This window comes from Berghia stephanieae, chromosome 10 (assembly GCF_034508935.2).
Source record: "Berghia stephanieae isolate SIO BIC M18660-M18661 chromosome 10, UCSD_Bste_1.3, whole genome shotgun sequence".
NCBI classification, from domain to species: Eukaryota; Metazoa; Mollusca; class Gastropoda; order Nudibranchia; family Aeolidiidae; genus Berghia; species Berghia stephanieae.
Window position 1 is genome coordinate 34817550 of NC_088369.1, and position 22405 is coordinate 34839954.

At 35.3% G+C, this 22405-nt stretch overlaps 1 protein-coding gene across 1 annotated transcript; it reads right to left on the reverse strand.

The window, feature by feature from the left end:
* Positions 1-4327: 4327 nt before the first annotated feature.
* On the reverse strand, positions 4328-22388 carry LOC144981033 (integral membrane protein 2A-like). Its single transcript, XM_078929114.1, has 6 exons — positions 21951-22388; positions 15656-15838; positions 14844-15065; positions 13696-13809; positions 10457-10604; positions 4328-8506 (listed from the first exon to the last, which is right to left on the reverse strand). Exons 1-6 carry the CDS (start codon positions 22032-22034, stop codon positions 8343-8345), a joined length of 915 nt encoding a protein of 304 aa, XP_078785240.1. The 5' UTR covers positions 22035-22388; the 3' UTR covers positions 4328-8342.
* Positions 22389-22405: the final 17 nt, after the last annotated feature.

A 22405-nucleotide genomic window follows, 5' to 3' on the forward strand; every position in this document is an offset into this window, starting at 1 on the left:
TGTTGTGTCTTGTATTAATTACGAAACGTTAATATTTATATACCGCAGTTCCTCAGATTAACCATGCTCAATGCGCTTTGCAGTTTTATTATTTATTCCCTCAACAGGCCATATGGAACCATAATATTTCCATTTCAGTCACCTGCTAGACATCCTTTTTGTACTTACTCTTACAAAATATTCGTCACTGCCTACAGCGAAATACTCATTCACGCCCAAGTCGAGTGTCCATTTAATTTAACATCCCAAGCTGCCATGTGATAAACTCCGGCTCAACTGGCCTGATTGTTTTAAAGGACTTTTTCTACACTTGTGTAGACATCTTTGCGGCTATGTGGTCTAGTGGTATGACACTCGCTTTCGGATCGGAAGGTCCTGGGTTCGAGCCTCGCGCTCGGCGCATAGTCGAGTCCTTGGAAAAGGCTCTTTACTCACATTCTCTCACCGTACTCTGGTGTAAAATGAGTACCTGGCCGTTAACAGCGTTGTCTTTGTCCGAAAAATTGTAATATCGCCTAACAGGCGTCATGTCTCGTCCTACATGTTAAATGTTGCTGTTGACCAGGGACTCCTTGTAAAGCGCTTTGAGCACATTTAGTGGATATTGCGCTATATAAAGCTCAATTTAAAAAAATTTTTTTTGGTGGCTGGAGATCCTCCCAGAGTGGGTGATTGAGAAGGCGTTTGTTTTTATTTGTTAGATTTTCTTTCTCGTTACAAGTGGCTTTGAGGGATAATGTGTCTCAGTTGTATGGAACAATTGTAGATTTCAAAACACATCACACTTTATGGCCTTGAAATATTCACCACAAACCATTTCACAGGGTGTTGTTCCAACTGCAACCCAATGTAGTGCTCATCACTCATACTCATAAATAACTATCCTCTCAAGGATGAAATCTGCATAAGTCCAAACCTCTTCTTGGTCCCAAATTTTAAATAAATAAATAAAATTCCCTTTATTCATCCCGTAGGGAAAATTTTTCGCTAGGGTCTATTCCAAGGGAAGACTGGAATAACCCAGGCATTAGCCGCAGTGCAGCACCACAAATTGAACTAGGGCGAGGTGACTTGCTCAAGGCCACACAGCACAGCAGCGGGTGATCGAACTCTGTACTTTTCGGGTACGAAGCAAAAACTGTACTGCTGAGCCACGCTGCCCCTTTTGTTCTTTACCTGTGTTCCATTGTAAAGGGAGAAAGTCAACCTATCTTTTTTGTCTATGGCTTTTTCAGGATTCCAGTGTAAGTATTAAAATCATAAAAGGTGTTTCTTAGAAACAAACCAGATGAATGGACAATGGCAATTGCTCGCTACCCTTTTGAGATTAGTCCGATACATTGTACTTTTTGCCAGATCTACCAGTGCCAGCTACTCAATCACAGCTGGGCGGATAGGGGAGCAGTAAATAATTTAGACTGCACCCAGGATGAATACCAGCTCTTTTGCAAGTTAAATAGTTAAATGAGTGTTCTACCACTGGGTTATTCTCCCCTTCCCCCATATAACATGGCGTTTAAAATTCCAATGGAATGCTTTTCTATGCGTATGCATTTAATTTGGGCCACCAACAAAAAAAGGTTTGTTTTTAAGGGTTTTACGGCGCTTGCAACACATTTAGGTTATATCAGTGCCAGTAATAAGGAAGAAAATGGGATAGTACAACTTTCTAGAATTACATTTAAAGCACCCAAGAAAAAGTAAGACATAGGGGAACTGGGAACAAATAGGGATCAGATGTTGATTCCAAGAGCATATCATCAATGTACTTAGTTTGATATCACCTATAAGTCTCATCCGGACACAAGAACAAAATCCAACAAAGAGGAATACGTTCAAATGCTTACATTATACATTCAAAATTTCAAATATAATAATATATAACAGAGAGATGATTTACAAGGAAAAAAAATATCTCCCAAAACTATAACTATACATTTGACTGTTTTCCTCCCAGCCAAGGACTCAAGCCAGGGTCAGGACAAAACCAAGTAATTTCATTCCAAGACAAAGACAGAAAGCATGTTGGAAAACAGATATAAGGGGATAGAAGACACCGTATGTACCCCCTAATGTGTATGCATTTAATTTAGGCCACCAACAAAAAAAAGTTTTCACATAAATTAACAAACTGCAGGATAATGCCGTCAACATAAGGCAAGTTATTAAAAATAGATTGTGTGGTTAGACGACAATTCCAAGACAAAGACAGAAAGTTGTTTGTTTTTAAGGGTTTTACTGCGCTTGCAACACATTTAGGTCATATCAGCGCCAGTAAAAAGGAAGAAAATTGGATAGTAAAAACATTCTAGATGTATACAGTGGAACCTCCCGATAACGACATGCCACGGGACCGAGTTTTTATGTCGTTATCCGGAGGTGTCGTTATTTAGAGGTTTCCAAGATGGCGGACAAAGTGGGCGTGGTAAGGCTCGCGGGACCAGTTTTTATTAACATTGACAAAACAAAAAAAACATTGTAGTGTATTCCTCTTAGAGGGTTCTTGTGCGTGTGTCTGGATGAGTATTTAGGTGATCTGAACTGAGTAAACTGATAGTGTGCTCCTGGAATCTACATCTGTACCCTATTTAAACCATTCCCCTTTGTCTTACCTTTTCTTATGTCATTTCAATTGTAAATCTAGAATGTCTTTACTATCCAATTTTCTTCCTTTTTACTGGCACATAGATGTGTCACAGGCGCTGTAAAACCCTTTAAAACAAACAAAATTCCTCCTCCTCCTCCCACAAAAACACTACTACTACTACTACTACTACTATACCACTACTACTACTACAACACACACACAGTATTATTATTATTATTATTACTACTTCTACTACTACTACTACAACTACTACTACTACTACTTCTATCACCACATAATATCACATTTTCCAAGATTTTGTGTTTACTTGCTTACACTTACATTTATACCTTGGTTTTTATTAATGCATATCAGCCAAGATTCGTCAAAAAAAGCTGTGTTCCCATTGGTTCAAGCAGGAATCGTTTTTATAAACTTTTGAGTACTCATACTCGGTATTTTTAGTATCAGATATCTACGACAACTGCCGAAAATCGCCAAAATGATGTCGTTATTCGGAGGTTTTATTAAAAAGTGCGTCGTTATTTGGAGGTTATTTTTACTGATCTTAAATAGAAAAAAAATCGGGACCACGGGTCAATGTCGTTATCAGGAGGTTGTCGTTATTCGGAGGTGTCGTAATCGGGAGGTTCCACTGTAATTGAAAAGACTTGAGGAAAAAGTAAGACGAGGGGAAATGGTTCAAATTGGGAACAGATGTAGGTACCAAGACCACACTATCAGTGTACCAAGTCTGAGATCACCCAAAAGTCTCACCCAGACACCAGCATTAAGAGGAATACACTCAAATGTTTACAAATCTTATGTTAAGAATAAAAGAAATAACAGTACATAGCAGTAGATGATTTATAAGGATAAAAATATCACCTCCCAAAACTATATACATTCAAATGTTTCCCTCCCAACCAAGGACTCGGGGGGCCAGAAAAAACCCAAGTAATCTCATTCCAAGACAAAGACAGAAAGCAATTGGAAAACAGATAATGGGGGATAGAAGACACAGCAAGTAACTCTCTGCCCACTATGGAAAGTAAGGAACCCCACCCAGAAAGACAGAAAGCAACTCAGAAAACAGATAATGGGGCATAGAAGACAGAGCAACTTGCAATATATATTTTGGACATGAATAAGCAGTAGTCCTTCAGTTGCAAGGCCCATAAATCCCTGAGTTTAACCTGGTCTTTGATCCAAGGAAAACCGGATGGTCTCATTCCAGAACAAAGGCACAAAGCTACATGGAAATCACAAATGTCATGGGGGGATAAAAGAAAAAAATGAAGGATGTGGACTGATGTAGAATCCACCCCGTCCAAGAGTAGAGGCCAAAATTCCTTCTTCCTTTGGGGAAATCCACCGAGATATTTACTCTGCCGGCTTTAGAATTACAAAGAAATCCCATTTATCTTCTCAGCAGAGATTAATTAAATAACAATGTGAAATTTAATGTAAGCTTCAATTTAATTACGAAAACAGATAAAATGGACACTTCGGGTTTCCCGATTTTATTCATCTCAACAACGCCACTACCACATTATCTCATTCATCCTGTTTGTTGATAAAGGGGAAACCCAAAACATCCATTTTATCTGTTTTCATAATTAAAATGAAGCTTACATTCAATTTCACATTGTTATTTATTTCTTCGAGCTTCGAGCAGCAACATTTACATCAGAGATTAACAATAATTAAATTAACAAAATGAAACGACAAACTCAACACTTATCGACATATATACGATTTATTGAAAGTGGGAATTTTTCACTTTGAAGAAAAAATACATTTTTGTGTATTTACAGTCAGACAACAAGTTCTAAAGAGACAGTGAAAAGTTATATTTATTATTTTAAATAAAATACTGCACAACTTATACAGGTAACATGGTAATATTTACAGAATTAGTGGGGGGGGGGGGGATAATAATAATAAACTGATAGTAATTAGTAAAATTCGGATTTATTGCCAGAATTGAAGGGGAAATACGGTAAGAGTGAATTATTTTTTCTTTTAATTTCCACCCATTGTGAATCTGTTTCTAAACTAGATATCAAGTAAATGACTATTTTAAATCAATAATTTATGAATCTATAGATAGAATGCGCTTGGCCAAGGAGTTCACAACATTGCCAACCGGAAGTATAACGTACCAACACACAAACTCTGTGTAACCATGAACTTTTATAGTCTTGTTAATACAGTTTAGTGAGAACAACTCACAAATGCGGATGGCAAAAACAATAACAAAGGCCTGAGTCACGTCATCTGCATACTATAGGATGGACATCTTGTATCTCGTGTTGATTCAAAGATGTTGCAATTAAGTTAAAAACAATTGTTTTAAGATGGCTACTTGTAGCAGGCCCATTATGGTGGAAATAACACATGAAGATGCAAATGCTATAAATACATATTCAAAATATCCAGGATTTTTAAGAAAACTTTTTTTATTTTAATTTTAAACGATCGCTCCAAACTGAAATGAAAATCTGAGGGTAGCAAGATTAGATTTAAAGCTCAGTTGGCAATCGAGCTGTATTAACCAAACTGAGTATTATGATATCACTCTTTTCAAACCTACTTTTACTAAAAGTTTTTCAAAATCTTTACTCATTAAATTACTGACTGAAACCATTTTGGAGTGAATAATAATAACTTAATTTTCCATTTACCATATTAGATCTGGTTTATTGTAAATATTGAAATTTGAGCATTAACAATTTATATATAAAAACATTTAAATATAAAAAAAAAAGACTGATTCTCAAACCTAAAGCATTCACAAGTTTTTTTGTTTTTTTAAATCATTATTTTGAGTTGCAAATAAAGCCTTGAAAGACAGTTTTTAAAAATCATTTTTAACTTGAAAATTTACAGTTCTTATGTCAAGTGACAAACGCCATATTTTAAATTGATAATAGTAAAAACATACATTAACAACATTATCATTAAAAGCCCAACGAACAAAAAATAAAAACGAATGAGGAAACAACATTAATCACAAAGAAATATTAAAATTGCAAGCAATGGGAAAAACAGAAGAAAAAATTTTTGTACAATTGTAACAAGAATATTTGACCAGGACTGTCTAATTTGCTGAAAGACATAAATAATAATAATTTTTAAAACCCCAACAAAGCAATAAACAAAGACAAAACAAAAAAAAAACCTGGACAAAAAAAAAACCTGGGGCGAAAAACTGAAAGATCAGTTTAGAATTGAAGAAATCTAAAACATCAACAAACTGAATATGTAGAACATTGTGTCATCATAAAATAATGAGATTGAACCGCTTATAAAATTATATTGATGGGATATCATCATAATATATTTGTGAAAAAGGAATAAATTTAAATTAAAAATTTTAATTTATGGATGTTTGCTTTTGTTTTCAAAGTCTGGATAAAATAAGGTTAGCCATGACAGACAATGAAAAAAAAAATATTGAAGGGACACGAAGAAGGAAAGGGGGGAAAAGGAGTTTGCATGAACTAATATTAATATTAAGGACGAAAAAAAAATAGTTTAACATGGGAGAGGTGTACAAAAGTAAATAAAATCATTTTAAAATATATTTGTCTTAGGCAATGAGATACGAAAATTGAAAAAATGTTCATGTTCTTGTTTATTCGTCACTGGTAAAAAAAAAAAGTTTATTCTTCTCTATAAGAATGAACAAGACATTGATTGACAGTGAATAAGTCATCAGAAAAGAGAACATTAATTCAACTTTAGTGTTTGAATGGAAGTAGAAATAAAATGTACATTAAAATGAATAACTTTTACTACCAATGAGACGTTTAGTGGCTATAAATACTAAAACAAATATAGATATATATAAAACGTAATACGACTTTTATTGATAGAATCACAACAGAATTGTAATAAAAAAGCAATTTATTGATTAATTTCAATTTCTGTCTCATAATGATGCTTTTTTAAAAAAAAGGAGGGTAGATTTTCCTTATCTAAAAGTAGAAGACCACTTCGTTATCCAACTAAAATTGTTCATTTGTGAAGATGTTTTACCATGCAATGAAAATCACCATCTGCTTTTTAAAAAAAAATTTTTTAAACAAGCAACTCCCTTAATAGAAAATTACAGCAAGCTTGATATATACCGAGAATAACACAGGTAAGAAAAAAGTGATCACATTTTAGAGCAAGTTGGATAAGTCAGGGATGTCCTTTGTCAAAAAAACAAAACAAAAAAGAGCCTTGGGTACAGACCATATGAAAATATTTCATGCAAAGATTCTCTTCACAATAGCTTGTTTTGTCCTCCAAAAGCGTAAAAGCAAACCACAAAAACAGCGAATCTCTCTTCTTTCATCTTTCAGTAGCAATCTGTTTAAAAGCCACAACCATCTCCACCTTTTCATACCATGCCAATTTGAACCCATTCTCCGGTTTTATTTGACCCATCAAATTCTCACATCCATTTCCCCCATGAACAAAATCCTCCTCCCGATATGTCATTGACACAATCTATGAGTACAATGACCAGATTATCCACAAGAAAATACAATGCAAAGCTGAATTTGACAAGTCACCACAAAACGGTCCCAGTGATGATTCATGATACAATGGCTGACATGAGTTGAATGATGAGCCGAAGGAAATTGTCAATGGTCAACAATTTTGCTCATCAATGATTACGTTACTCGAATTCTGATAAAGTTTCAGTGGGTAACCGTCATTTTTTACTGGCCAAATTTTTCTTCCAATGTCTCAAGTAAAAATTTTTTTTAATTTGATAGCTGGAAGATTTTTTTTAAAAACAACGGTTTTTCCACCTTTAGTTAAAAAAAGGGCATCCCTGAAAATTGATGCAATCTGAAATCATGAATGGAAATAGTTATGCAAAGTGAATTTTCATAATTACCAACATGATTCATAACCATATTGCATCTATATAATGATTAAAATATATATTCAAAGACATTAAGAATCTTTTTAAAAAGTAATGAATGAAACAGATTATAACAAATTTGAAAAGAATCTTTATCAACTCTTCACACAAACCAATGCTCTGCAAAAACAATGGTAGAAAACTCATTTCTGATGACCTCCTAAACACCAAATATAAGTGAACCTGTCAAAGAATTCGAAATTGTAAAGATGGTTCAAAAAATAGTTTAAATAAGTGAATTAAAATTGGGAATATGCGATTTCTTATAGTATGAAACAATCTGTTTCAAATAAATTTTCACAAAATAACACTTAACACTTATTTCACCTATCTTTTTCATAATATTTGGCAGGTCTGACCAGGTTTAACAAGCGCTATACACATATAAATAAATGTTTTAAAATATATTGCAAAATGAAAAGAAAAGAAATAATAAATATACATAGAGAAATTCAAAAAAATAAACTTATTAAAGAAGGAGTTGAAAGAGAACTCAGTTTCTCTTCTCTGTTTATGTGTAGCTGGTAACTGACATCGATACAATTTTTTTCACTTAAAAGCCATTGATGCAATCATAATGATGATAATGTTTTTAAACCTTGAACCAAAATGAAAACTCAAAATCTTCACACGTGCTATGTTGATGCCAATCTCAAGTCTGATCCCATTCAATATAGAATGTATAAGAAAATACTAAAGCTTTCTTCAACGTATCATCTTTAACCAAAAATCACATCATGCTTTATCTATTTACTCAATCCAAACCTTGTCCCACTTAAGACAGGAATCCCAATTTGTTCCCATCATTCCATGCCCGTTTTGACATTTTTAGGCTGCAGTGGAAACCTTGTCACCCACAACTACCTTTTCCATTTTCTTAATATTGTGGATGGAGACCTTGTAGATGACAGGGTTCTCCAGGAAGTTTGACATAAGAGCGTATGTCATCTCTTCCTCCTCCTCCTGAACAGTTTCCACGCTCCTCTTGTACACTGAAAAGCAACGAGAGAGAGAGAGAGAAAAAAAAAAAGGATATACAAGTGATATTCTAATGAAGTTTCTTATAATATTTAATTTGTTGGAACTTAAATTAAATCTGGTTACTCAAATAGTGCTTTGACCAAACAGGTAGTAAATGACGCATCCCATTAATCTAATTCGTCCAGCACCATAATGATGACGATGATTGATTACACAAAGAGATGATCGATAAGTTGTTTTTTTTTTAATCTTCATTTAAAGTATGCAAAGCAGTACCAAATAGTCCCACCTATGGACTAAACAAAAAACCACATGGAAAGGGTTGCATATAGGGGGAAAATAAGAAAGCAAAAGATTCACTTTAGTCATTTAGAGTCATTAAGTCCATATCTAGAATCTGTATTTGTCGCAGCTGCGGCTGCGACCTGCGGCTGTGATTTTTTGCATAGAAAAAAAAAAAGAAAAGATACAAATAAGGAAGGCAATTTTTTCACTATATTAAGTGAAACAATAGTGCAGCAATTTTTTCTGCAATGTTTTTATTGAAAACAGCTCCATACTCGTCATGCTGTTTCCAACTGCTGTACTGCAATAGATTTCTCATTTTCTGATCAGAGGATAAAGAGGCATGGCCCTTGTTTGGTTTCACCACAACCTTTCAATATCAAAGTGGCTGTGCAGATTGACCGATGGACTCCGATTGGTAGGCACAGTGGGGATTGAACCAAGGACCATTTAAGATTAACATGAATGCTCAAATATGACCAATTCCTAACCAGAAAAGAGGCCCGGCCATGGAATAGGCAAAATCGTTATCCCATACCATCACAATGAGAGAAAGTACCACATTATAAAAAGAATAATAAAAACGAAATAAAAAATTGAGCTTTATATAGCACAATATCCACTGAATGTGCTCAAAGCGCTTTACAAGGGGTCCCTGGTCAACAGCAACATTTTACATGTAGGACGGGACATGGCGCCTGTTAGGCGATATTACAATTTTTCGGACAAAGACAACGCTGTTAAGGGCCAGGTAGGATTCATTTTACACCTGAGTACGGTGAGAGAATGTGAGTAAAGAGCCTTTTCCAAGGACTCAATTATTCGCCAAGCGCGAGACTTTAACCCAGGACCTTCCGATCCGAGAGCGAGTGTCATACCACTAGACCACATAGCCGCACATTATAAATGGACTACAGATAAAGGGGAATAGCTGAACCAACTGTTGTGTTCTTAGATCATTATTTGATAAGACGTATCAACAAACCAAATTGTTACAGTAAAGAACATTTATTAAACAACATAACATATGATACATGTGTACAGGATGACGGTTGGATACAGAATGACTCTCAACAAGGTAGTTACTAGAACAGACGCTAGTTGTGAACGATACTACATCAGATGGATGATACTTACTTACTTACTAACTTACTTATCCGAACCAGCGACCATCTGAGCTCTAGCCCTTCGGTCTTGTGCCATGACGTAGAAGTTAGATGTCTTTTGTAGTTGTTCCAGGTGACTATAAAGTGTGTTACTGATGCTTGGATTTGGTGGAGGAATGTGCATCTCAGGTCTTCAAGAGGTTGACATTCAAGCAAGTGGTGTGTTACTGTTTCATTGGGGTGTTGACATAGGGGGCAGGAAGGGGATGTGTCTTTTGTAATTTTGCTTAAATGGTTGTTGAGCGGTATGTGTTGTGTTCTTAGTTGAAAGATGATGCTTTGCTGTGTCTTCTGAGCTTATTTAGGCAATCAGTCTTTACAGTTGTCATATGGGAAAACATACATCAAACTGTGGTGCTCATTGCCCAACTGTTCATCCATTCAGATGGACAATACAAGATATGATACTTGAATACAATAACTTTCATTCACAACACCAACCAGTGGCCCTATCAACTGCCCGTGGGGCTAAAGAAACCAGCAGGCCTGATGATCTATCTTAAATCTTACCTCCAGAGACCTTCTTTTCCAGCCAAAGGGTGGGGTAAGGAGCACAGCTATCAGAGATATGAGCACCGAGGGGAGTCAGGTCCTCTATGGTATAGGCAACCTCAAAGTCTTGTCTAATCACATTGGCTCTTCGGAAATAAGCGTGGGACTGAAATAAAAATTTATAGTTAGACTGTTTTTTTCTTGAGTTCTAAAAAAATATCAATTCTGAAGAAAAAAGATGGTTTTTGTTTTTAAGGGTTTTACGGTGCTTGCAACACATTTAGGTCATATCGGCGTCAGTAAAAAGGAAGAAAATTGGATAGTAAAAATATTCTAGATGTAAAATTAAAAGGACTTGAGGAAAAAGTAAGACAAAGAGGAACGGTTCAAAAAGGGAACAGATCACACCCACGAATTACGTGCCTGAGCGAGCCTTTACTCACGGTTTAGGTCAGGTTGACCTCAGGGTCAAGCGGTCAATCCTGCAGGTAAAGCTGCATACAATGCATTACGTTCCAAAAACATATAAATTGAGTAACGGCATTTCCTGTTTTCAGTCTACTGCTACTCCTCTTTTAAATTCACAACATATTTTTCAAAGCTCGGATATAACTGCATTTTTCTCGTTTGATATTTGTGTCTGGGTTTCATTATTCTGCTGTGATTAGTTCTTTAGTTATTTACATCTGAAAAACCCAATGAATAAAATCAATTACAGGAGCTATTTATTTTTTTAAAAAATTAATATAAAACTTTTGACACTACCAATTTTTTTAAAAGTTGTATCGGCACATCTAACATTCTCTGGGCTTTTTAATGATTAAAACCGTTTAATGGACTTGTCTTTTAATCTTTTATAATATTTTTTTTTTCTTGCAATGCACATACAGGAAAACGGATCACACTTTAGAGACCCACATGAAATCTTTAAATGAACTTTGTAGTGTATGTGGCTATACAGCACTCACTCAAAAAGAAAAAAACTGTAACCGCTAAAGATTACTGTGTAATGATTTCAAATGTGAAATACTTTTGTTATTTGATATTGATATTGGAAAAGACTTAGAAACAAACATTCAAAAGTGATATGTTACAAATGTGTAAAAAGAATCAAAAAGATGAAAGTATATAAAGGAGAAGAGTTTTTAATAAACTCCCGGACTATTGTAAAAAACAGTCAGCATTTGTGGACAGATTTTGTCCCCAGTGACATTATAATGTGCAATGTGTACAAAACATTTACAAACATACGAGTCGGCTGCATTAAAGATAGGCAGTCAAGTGACATTCAAACCTTAGACACAACGCAAGACACACATTCATCACACTCCACAGAAATCACAGTAGACAATGTTATAATGACAACCAGTCTTCTTCAAGTTTCCCCTGACTTACAGTCTTATGTACCAGAATAGAAGATAAGATTAGAAAAGAACGACAGAAAATGACCAACTAAATTATCAGGAAACAATACAGGACAGTTTACAACGTATAAGACAGGTAGAGACACCTAAACAATTTGAAATTATAATGTGACTTTTGACTGAAAGAAAAGTGACATAATAGAGCAGGAGTTTGGATTCCCTCCCTCTCCTGAGAATCATGTTTTTCCCCCATTTTAGTCCTCTCTCTCTCTCTCTCTCTCTCTCTCTCTCTCTCTCTCTCTCTCTCTCTCTCTCTCTCTCTCTCTATCTATTTTATTTATCTCTAATCTCTATCTCTCTCTCTCTCTGTCTATCTATCTATCTATTTTATTTATCTCTATCTCTTTCTCTCTCTCTCTCTCTCTCTCTCTCTCTCTCTCTTCCCCCCCCCCACCTCCCTCTCCTACGTCTTGACACACATACGCTCACGCCGACAGACAGTATTGCAATAAATACACATACACACATAAAGTCAGATAGATAATACACATAATTTACGCTTTGTACAAATAAATGTTTAAAACCATCCCGGAATTTGGAATTATCTATGTTTTCTGTTATTCAAACTGTGAGAAAAGATTGTCTTCATTGTGTACTTTGGCGACTTATACGAAACAATTGAAACAATTACGGTATCCCAAATATAAACGGCTATTACTATGAATTGATTGACAAGTCCATTTAGAGACGACATAAGTAAATTCAATTAATGTTTGTCTTTAAGTTGAACCAAGTTTTATTGCATTTGAGCGTGTCGTTTTTTTGCAATTTGGGGGTAAAGTTAAAAGTAAGTTAATTATTTCTCAAAATATGAGTAATTTATAATTAACAATAACTTCCTTTCAACTAACACTATGAGAATCGAATTTATATCATAATACTCAGTATTTTCTAAATATTTTCTTTCTGTAAATTTCTTTGCGTTCATGATCATATTAAACTTGGGATAGCAGGTTTACAAAGTAAACAAACACACGTAATGACTGGGAGTAACAATCATTCAACAGGTAATTGTTATCATGACCCCGAGGTCACGCCCCCACAAAGGCGAAGGGGGCTGACTGGGTGGTAAGGCATGCGGTCAGGTTGAGTTCACTGAACAACTAAAGGCACGGCTTTTCGTTTCCGTGAGATGTAGATTCTAAGAGCACACTATCAGTGTACTTAGTTTGAGATCACCTAAATGTCTCACCCAGAGACCAGCCCAAGATTCCACGAAGAGGAATACACTCAAATGTTTACAAATACAAATCAAATGTTAAAAAAAAATAATAATAACAGTACATAATAGAGAGATGATTTACAATTTTCAAAAAAATATCATCTCCCAAAACAATAACTATACATTCGAATGTGCCCCTCCCAGTCAAGGACTCTCATTCCAAAACAAGGTTGGAAAGCAATTTGGAAAACAGGTATAGGGGTATAGAAGACAGCAAGTACCTCCCTGCCCACTATGGGAGGTCAGGAACCCACCCAGAATAAATAACATGCACAATTATATAGTGAATTCCAATGGTACATCATATTCAAAGCGCTTCTCAATTTCCATTCCCTTAGCCAGTAACATAAACCAAATTTTCATTTATACAGCACTACAAATCTGTCAGCCACCATTTTGTATTGAAATTCTTATCAACGAGTGTAAAGGACACGACAGCAACAATCGGAATACCAATCCCCATTCATCATTAATGGACTTGATTAAACATGGTGCCTATCAATCACCAACACCATTGGGCTGCCTGCCCACCTCTTTTGACTGTGTTAGTATTGAACAGGAAATCACTTCAATAGATTTAACTCCAACAAAGAATACACTTCAACACTCACCGTGACAGCAACGCGCAGCAGTTCAATGATAGTCTTTGGAGGGGCGATGGCAGTTCTATTGAGCTTCATGATAAAGCATTGCTTAAGATCATGATCAACAATGGCAGTGAAATTCTGTATTCAAGGAATGAGAAATGTGTAAATAAAACCATAAATTTTTTTTAAAAAAATAAAAATCAAATAACCTTGGCGTTTCAGATGGTTGACAAAGCCTAGCATTGTCATCCAGTGGACCTAGTATTTTAACATCAAGTTCTGGAATCTTGTTTGTTTGTCTCATTTTTTTTTTATCAAATATTAAATGGACTCCTTTTGCTTACATCATGGCTCTGCACTGCTGTTTATGCTTTAAATATTTTTTAATTTAAGACCACAAAGACAAAAAAATTCCTCATAGGATTTTACAATTTTAATGATTCATCTTCACTAAAATGAAGTGTTTCAATTCTGTTATCTCTTTATCTTACCCCCATCGACGCAAAGTTATTAGTCTCTACTGTCTTCGTTTCCTGCTGTGAAGTAAAATACAACAGCTAATGAAACTTATAATATTATCCAATGACATCCCACGATATAGGAACAATAAAGCCAAGGAAATTGTCTCAGGAATGCCATTGTTGGCCATGCGATGAGAATGCCTGAGAAAGATTCAGATGAAGAGGAAACCCCATCATCCTAATTAATTTCCAGCCATGCTGCCATAGCAGCTATCAAATTTGCCCTTTTAAGTACCTTCAAATCATTCAGATTGACTTCCTTTGTTGTTATCTAGCATTTTCATGTTTGGTAGCTCTGATATATTGGTATGATGCGTATATCATCATTTTACCGCAGTACTGACAATGTTGATATATCAATCCTTATAATTAACTGTAATATTTTTTTTAATTCAAGCAGTACATTATAGTTATAGTTCATACAAAAGCAAGTGTGTTGAGCTGTGGCACATTAGTTGAGAGAGAGAGAGAGAGAGAGAGAGAGAGAGAGAGAGAGAGAGAGAGAGAGAGAGAGAGAGAGAGAGAGAGAGAGAGAGAGAGAGAGAGAGAGAGAATTATGGCCATATTATAATTATAATATAAATTGTTTCTTGAAAAATGGAGAAATTAAAAAAAAAATAATATGATAAATATAATATAACTATAACTCACCAGCATAAAGTCATGGCGTACAATGGTATCTCGGAATCTGCCAAAAGCAGGAGTGTGAAGATCCTCATAAAAATCCTCAACAACAATATCTTCCTCCACATAGCCCATCCTCTGATCACTGGGAACTTTGTTCTCACCCATCATTTGTTCTGCGGCAGGGCCTTTGAAACCATCATGATAGGTGGTATCAAAGTATACTGTGCCACATTTCCCTGAGTACACCTGTTGCAAAAAAAAAAAAAGTAATAATAATAATAATAAAATGGTTTACTTTTACAAAAAAAAAAAGAAAAAGAGCAGTCAGTACGCTATTCGTCAAAAGATGTTGAAGATCAATCTAAGGTATCAATGTGTCATCTAAAGCCTTACAGTACAATGCTGTGCTGTGTAACAAAGTCAACTGAGTTAAGTATGGACTCTGGCCTTGGCACTAAGACATTGAGTTAGACATTTTACAGAGTAAATGAGTACCTGGCTAAAGGCAATGATGGATGTTTTATGAGGATTATTTGTGTTATAAAGGTATGTAACAAGGTGACCCGTCACTGAAAGATGAAAATTTGGTTCCATGCTGGAGGAAATAAAGAATGCAGTGTAAAGTGCTCTGAGCATAGGAAGTGTCACCGAAATTCATGCAGTTGAGTACAGGCTTCAAATTATGATGGTGATTATTCTGCGGATGGATTCACCACTTAGCGACTTTTGCTTTTATCTGAGGAAATATTTGTCACAGAAAAATCATCTAAAAATTCCTGAGAAAATCTCTAAATCCTGGCTAAAGTATGTGCAATAAGTTTTAGAATGCATTTCACCTTTTTGTGGAGATGTCTGTAAAATACAACAGCACCAAGAGCTCCACATGCCAATATAACAAGCACAGCCAGGGCAAACAGCAGGTGGACATAGAAAGATCTGCCGTTTCGTCTGAAATAGGTAATCTCAACAACGCGAGGTCCTGGTGAATCTTCAACATCATCCTTCGCATTGAGGCTGGTCTGAAAAAAAAATAAAGGAGAACAAAATAAATATAATATAAACTTTTATTTTGTGAAATACAGTACTGCTGAGAAGATGCAGAAAAAAACAAGCCTAAACTTAATTTAACGCTGATTTACTGTGTCAATATGACAATATGAGTTTATCAATCATATTTAACCCTAATCGTATGTTGGGGTTGTTTTTTTTTACCCCAGGCCTTGTTTTTTGTTTTTTTTTGCTTTTAAGAAAACATAATTTGTTTCTGAAGTTTTCAGTAATCCTCAAAAATTTAATTTTACACGCATTTCTGCTCAAATGGTTAAAAAAAAATTGCATGATAGAGTGACCATTTGCGATTTCACACCATGACATTTTTTTCAAATGGGGGTACTTTTGTGCCTCCACTTTCCAAAGAGAAAAAACCCAGTATATGTATCAGTGAATGACATAACCTGTGAGAAGGTGAAAATTTTGGATTTGCATTTTTTTGCATTTTCTGAAAGAATATGTTCCCCAGAGCATTTTAATCTTTATTTGAAGTAAATCGGGTGATTTTTCATGAAGATATGGTCAGATGTATGGGAAAGGTAGCAATCAACTTTTCTCAAATTTCATATTTTTTCAAAAATATTTTGAAGTGAAATTAAGCTTTGATATTTCCCAAAGATGTACAAAAAGGGTTCAATTAATCATTTATGACAAGAACCCAACTAAACTTGACAATATCTCAGTTCAAAACTTTTCTCCACTTTTCTCCATCTGACTGATTATGTCATTCACTACAACATATATCAATTCGTACTTTGGGGGTAACTTAGTTACCCCATTGTGGAATCACTATTATTTAGTACCTACTAACTGTAGTGTGAGAAGTTTATACATTTCTGTTTGCTACTAGGTATAAGGCTTGAAAAGATTATAAATACAGTATAGCACACCTATAGCGAATATTTTTAAAAAACTCGTAGTATTGACTGAGTCCAAATAATCTGTTGATTGCACACATGCGCATAGGAGTTTGAGTCCGAATAGCCAAGGGAGACTATTCAGACTCGAGTCCGAATAACCGCAGTCTTTTCTTTTTTGAAGTGCTTATTCGAAGTAGTACTGCGAATAGTGATTCCACTGCTTAATCACTCCCCTCATTGAACAAAACACTATTTTCTGTTCAAAATGGTAAGTTGTCGAATGGCTTGAAGTTGAATTTATAAGTGTGTTGAGGGATGATTGAAACATTTTGTGCTACTAAGAATTGAGATTTTGAACGTTTAACTTTCCCTTCAAGTCTGAAACTTGACAAGATCGGGCTTTGTTTTGTTTTTGCTATCCCAATCCAATCCATGAAAGTTTCCCCGTCCCCACCTCTCCGACTTGATCATTCTTTCACTTCTTGAAATCTGTCAGATTACTTTAATGACAATAGTTCCGTCCCCGTCAAGTTTATTGTGTTATTTACAGTTAGCTAAATATATTTTAGAAAGTTCCAGGAATATCTCTCTTACTCTTTCTCTCTCTCTCACACACCCTCTCGCCGTTGCTCATTACTCATATCTCAGTGCTCTTGCAAATAATAGAGGTTACCCCCACCACCATTACATCATCATCATTATCCTTATATTAGTCATCATCACCATCTACCACTAAAATCATAACCACCATATCAACACCACCATCACTACACAACAACAGACACATCGTCATCGTCAACGAAATGCAAAATAATAATAATAGTGACTAATAGTAATAATAATAATTATAATAGTCATAATAATAAAAAAATAAATTTTAAAAAATAAACTAAAAAACAAACACAGAAAAAAATTTAATTAAAAAAGAAAAAGAAAAAAAAGAATAATAATAATATTTTGCACCTAATCCTCAGTACAATAAAGCTCTAGGCTCGTATGCTTCAGCTGCAACTGAAATGAATGATATCTAATATTTGCAGTACTACTGCGAATAACGAATACTAACGCTAACTACTATTCACAGTAGGACTGTGAATAGAGGTGGCCTTTCTTTTTATTTGCATATAAATTTAGATTCTAAAACACAATTGGTTGAATTGTGAATTCATATGATGAATATCAGTGATGAACCCTCCAGTTACCGATCACTTGGACTCTTCATTTCACACGCATTTTTTGGTCTCTCTCTCTCTCTCTCGTATTGGTGACGAAAATTATAATACTATCCAGCTATTGTATGAATCTTTACTTCTTTCTGTATTTCTTTATTAAGCTATTGATGTGTTTATTTCTTGAGTGTATTTCAGTGGATTATTGAAGAAGTGAAGTGACTATTTCTCCGAATGCTCGGGAAAATTAACTTGATATCTATTTCTCCGAACAGTTTACGTTCTCAAGAATGTCTGTGTGAATGGTGAATGTGTATGCATTTTTGGGGTTTTCTTTTGCCAGTGCTTGGGCGCCCGTCTTTTTATTTTATTCCCAACTTTCTGTTAGACTTGACTTAGACTTAGACTTCTATCTTGAGTTTGTCCTATCCTGTCATTCAACCTCTGTTCCCGTCTTGAGACTTTATTATTTAGGTTTACTTCTGTTCTCTCTTTGATATTGCAGTGCGAAATGGAAAAGTGAACGCGCCATGGAGTATTCGCGATATTATCTTCTTATCTCTAGATTCTAGAAGAGTCTAGACTCTAGACTAAGCACAATCCGTCTTTGTCAACAATACGCTAGTCGTGAGAATTCCCTGTCCACTCTGTTTGAGCATTTAACTTTTGCATCGACCTCGCGTCCGTAACCCATCAGCTACTGGAGGCTAGCCGACCATTCGGAGAAATAGAGTTATGTTTATTTTCCTGAGCGTTCGGAGAAATAGAACCGCCTTTCGTATTGATACATTGTGTATCAGTACTCACTGAACTGTCACTAGGTAGTCGCATCGCCCGTGGCTGAGCCGCTGATCGAGCCCCGATATCGATGTTACGGCTCTGGAGTGAAAATTGTGTTTACCGGTGAACATAGTTTTACTTCCATTGCCGTGGAATCGCTTCCTGTGCACTAATTTCGTCACTTCCGGTCTCATTTTAAAGAGGAGAAGCCAGCGCATCAGGCGGCGTTTTCAGATTTTTAATCCGTTCATTCTTTGTTCAGATGCCAGCTGTTTGAAAATTTGGTAAGTTTTAACTTCATTTTAAATACATTTTTCATTATATTACCTATTTTTAATTAATGTTATATTATTCGCCAACCATTTTTCTCTATTTGTGTGAATTTTGGTGGTGATTGATGCTGGCGAAAGCGTCTTTTAGTGACTTTAAATACGATGCGTGTTCATGAAGTTGGCGACGGCCAACCAGGATTGCCTCTCGATGTATCCCCGAGTCTCCTGTGTACAGTGCAGTCTGTAAACTATCGACTGCGTTTGCTTTTGTGACTTGTATAAATAATTTCAAGCTAAATAATTGCTGTAAAAAGACTGAAAATAGTCCCATCCATAATTTTAGTTTTATTTTATGAATGAATGTTGAAACTGAAATGACTTTTTAACTGGGATGATACCGGACAACTAAAAATTATGTTCCACTGATATTATTTTTTATCTTTTATTTTTGTTTGTTCTGCAGGTTAAGTGTGTTGGTTTAATTTAATGTGGTTAATTTCAATACAAATAATACAGAATAGCATGATAGAGCCAATTCAAGTATATTTCATTCATTACTTTACTCTTTACCACAACAAAAATTATTATATAACTTTTAATTTTGTTGATTTAATCATAATCGAAGTACTTTTTTTGTTTTCAGAGTCAGACGTTCATTATGACACCACATTTTCATGTTTCATTTCCTGCCTTGTATTTTTAAATATGAAATTGAAATAACAATATGAATTTGATTGTCTGCCACCTCCAACTCCCGTCGTCTGCCGCCTCGAACTCCAGTCGTCTGTCTTGTATTTTTAAATATGAGATTGAAATAACAACATGAATTTGATTGTCTGCCACCTCCAACTCCAGTCGTCTGCCTCCTCCAGCTCCAATAATCTGCCTTGTATTTTTATATATGAAATTGAAATAACAACATGAATTTGATTGTCTGCCACCTCCAACTCCCGTCGTCTGCCGCCTCTAACTCCTGTCGTCTGTCTTGTATTTTTAAATATGAGATTGAAATAACAACATGAATTTGATTGTCTGCCTCCTCCAGCTCCAATAATCTGCCTTGTATTTTTAAATATGAAATTGAATAACAACATGAATTTGATTGTCTGCCACCTCCAACTCCCGTCGTCTGCCGTCTCGAACTCCAGTCGTCTGTCTTGTATTTTTAAATATGAGATTGAAATAACAACATGAATTTGATTGTCTGCCACCTCCAGCTCCTATAATCTGCCTTGTATTTTTGAATATATGAAATTGTAATAACAACATGAATTTGATTGTCTGCCACCTCCAACTCCCGTCGTCTGCCGCCTCCAGCTCCAATAATCTGCCTTGTATTTCTAAATATGAGATTGAAATAACAACATGAATTTGATTGTCTGCCACCTCCAACTCCCGTCATCTGCCTCCTCCAGCTCCAATAATCCGCCTTGTATTTTTAAATATGAAATTGAAATAACAACATGAATTTGATTGTCTGCCACCTCCCAACTCCAGTCGTCTGCCGCCTCTAACTCCAGTCGTCTGTCTTGTATTTTTAAATATGAGACTGAAATAACGACATGAATTTGATTGTCTGCCACCTCCAACTCCCGTCGACTGCCTCCTCCAGCTCCAATAATCTGCCTTGTATTTTAAATATGAAATTGAAGTAACAACATGAATTCGATCGTCAGTCTCCCCCAACTACTTCTGTATCATTGCTTGGACTTCGATGTATTTATTCAGTATCATTACCTGGATATTGCCTGTGTCTACATTCCATGCAGCCAACAACCCAGAGTGCCTAGATTTTGTTGTCTTCTGTCTTTTGCCACATATCAGCCATCTTATGGATTTAAGCGAGTCAGTACGTGAGTACCCTTTAATCTGTTCTCTTAGTGATGTTGAATGCAAAGCAATTATCAAATTTTCTAAAGTTCATTTCAATTTTAATGTAGTTTAATAGTTAGTCATATGATACATCTCTTCGAGATGTTCAGTTTGATATATGACATGCCTATGTTGCAGAAAGTTTGCAAAGTGTCGGTATTTATCGGCTTATTGTTTGTTATTATGTAATATGTTACGTAATATTCAATTTTGCATTTTCAGGTTAAGTTTTCTCTACCACTCTTATGTAGTTCTTGTTTTTAATTTTGCATTTTTATCACTGACCATGTTTGCATATATAAAGCGGCAAGCTTGTTTCTCCCGAGTACTGTTGGTGCCCAAATGTCTTGTCCAAGGATGCAAAAACATTGGGCAGTACATTTGCAAGTTGCATTTACTGACACTTGTTCAACTTTATTTCTAGCCCTGTTCATTGTTTTTTTGTTTTTTTTTTTCTTCTCTCCGAATACCAGTCATCTTTCGTCTGTTGCTCATTTGCCAATGCCAAATATTAAGTGCCTTCCCCAAGGACACAACTTTAGTGTCTAAATTCATACGTTTACGCTCCTTTCCTCTTGTTTTAACAATTTTTGTGTTCAAAATTAATCATAGCCATAGTATTGTAAGCATGCTCTGGAAGAAGACCACCCTCAAATCTGTTTTTAAAGTTATTATCCGTTCCTCGCGTCTTTTTTTTTCATTTTCTAGGGTTATGTAATTGCATGACGTTGCATAATATTGCATAATAATCATTTAATTTTTTAAAAATTTGCTTCGTCTTTCCTTTGCGATCATTTTGATATATGGTTTTATATGTATTCCACCCCAAATAACCGTGATTTTCCATTTCCCCCGCTTTTCGGTTGCTCTCTGGTCACAGTTTTAGTTTCTTTTTTCCTCTTAAATTATATTAAGTATTTTGGTCCACTTTTGCGGACTAATAATCCCGTAACTTTGGTTCTAATTGTCACATTGTCATAATTTTGGTACCATTGAAAAGTGTATTTCTTGCAGAATAGCATGAGACTATTTTGAAAACAATTGCTGCAATCTCAAATTTTCATGCAACTACCTACTGTCACTATCCACTGCTCATTTGCTGAGGAACGATTCTTTAACTCAACTTACCACCGATCCATCGTGAACACTTGGATCATCCAAGAGTAGCTTAGCTTTGTCCTTGTCATTTTGAGGAGGTGTGTAGATCGTCATTTTTAATTCTAGAAGAAAAAAATGCTTTTGCTCAAAAGACCCTTGATTTCCAACTTAGACAAGGACGTAAATAAAGATAAGCGGACGGTAGATTTTAATGACGTAGCACACAAATTTATCTTAAATGCATCCAACATAAAATCAAAGGTCTAAGTAGCTTTGATGCTGAAACGAAACACATTATCAGTTCGAAATAATCACAAAATATTATATCATAAGCAGTGACATGGCCAATAAAAAACAAAACAAAAACAAAACAGCTGTTATAGATTGACCGTTAGTTTTTTCTATCTTAAAAGGAAATTAAATTCTTATCAGAAATATTTATCTGTTTTTGTTTACACAAATAAAGGTTAGTTACATTGACCTCT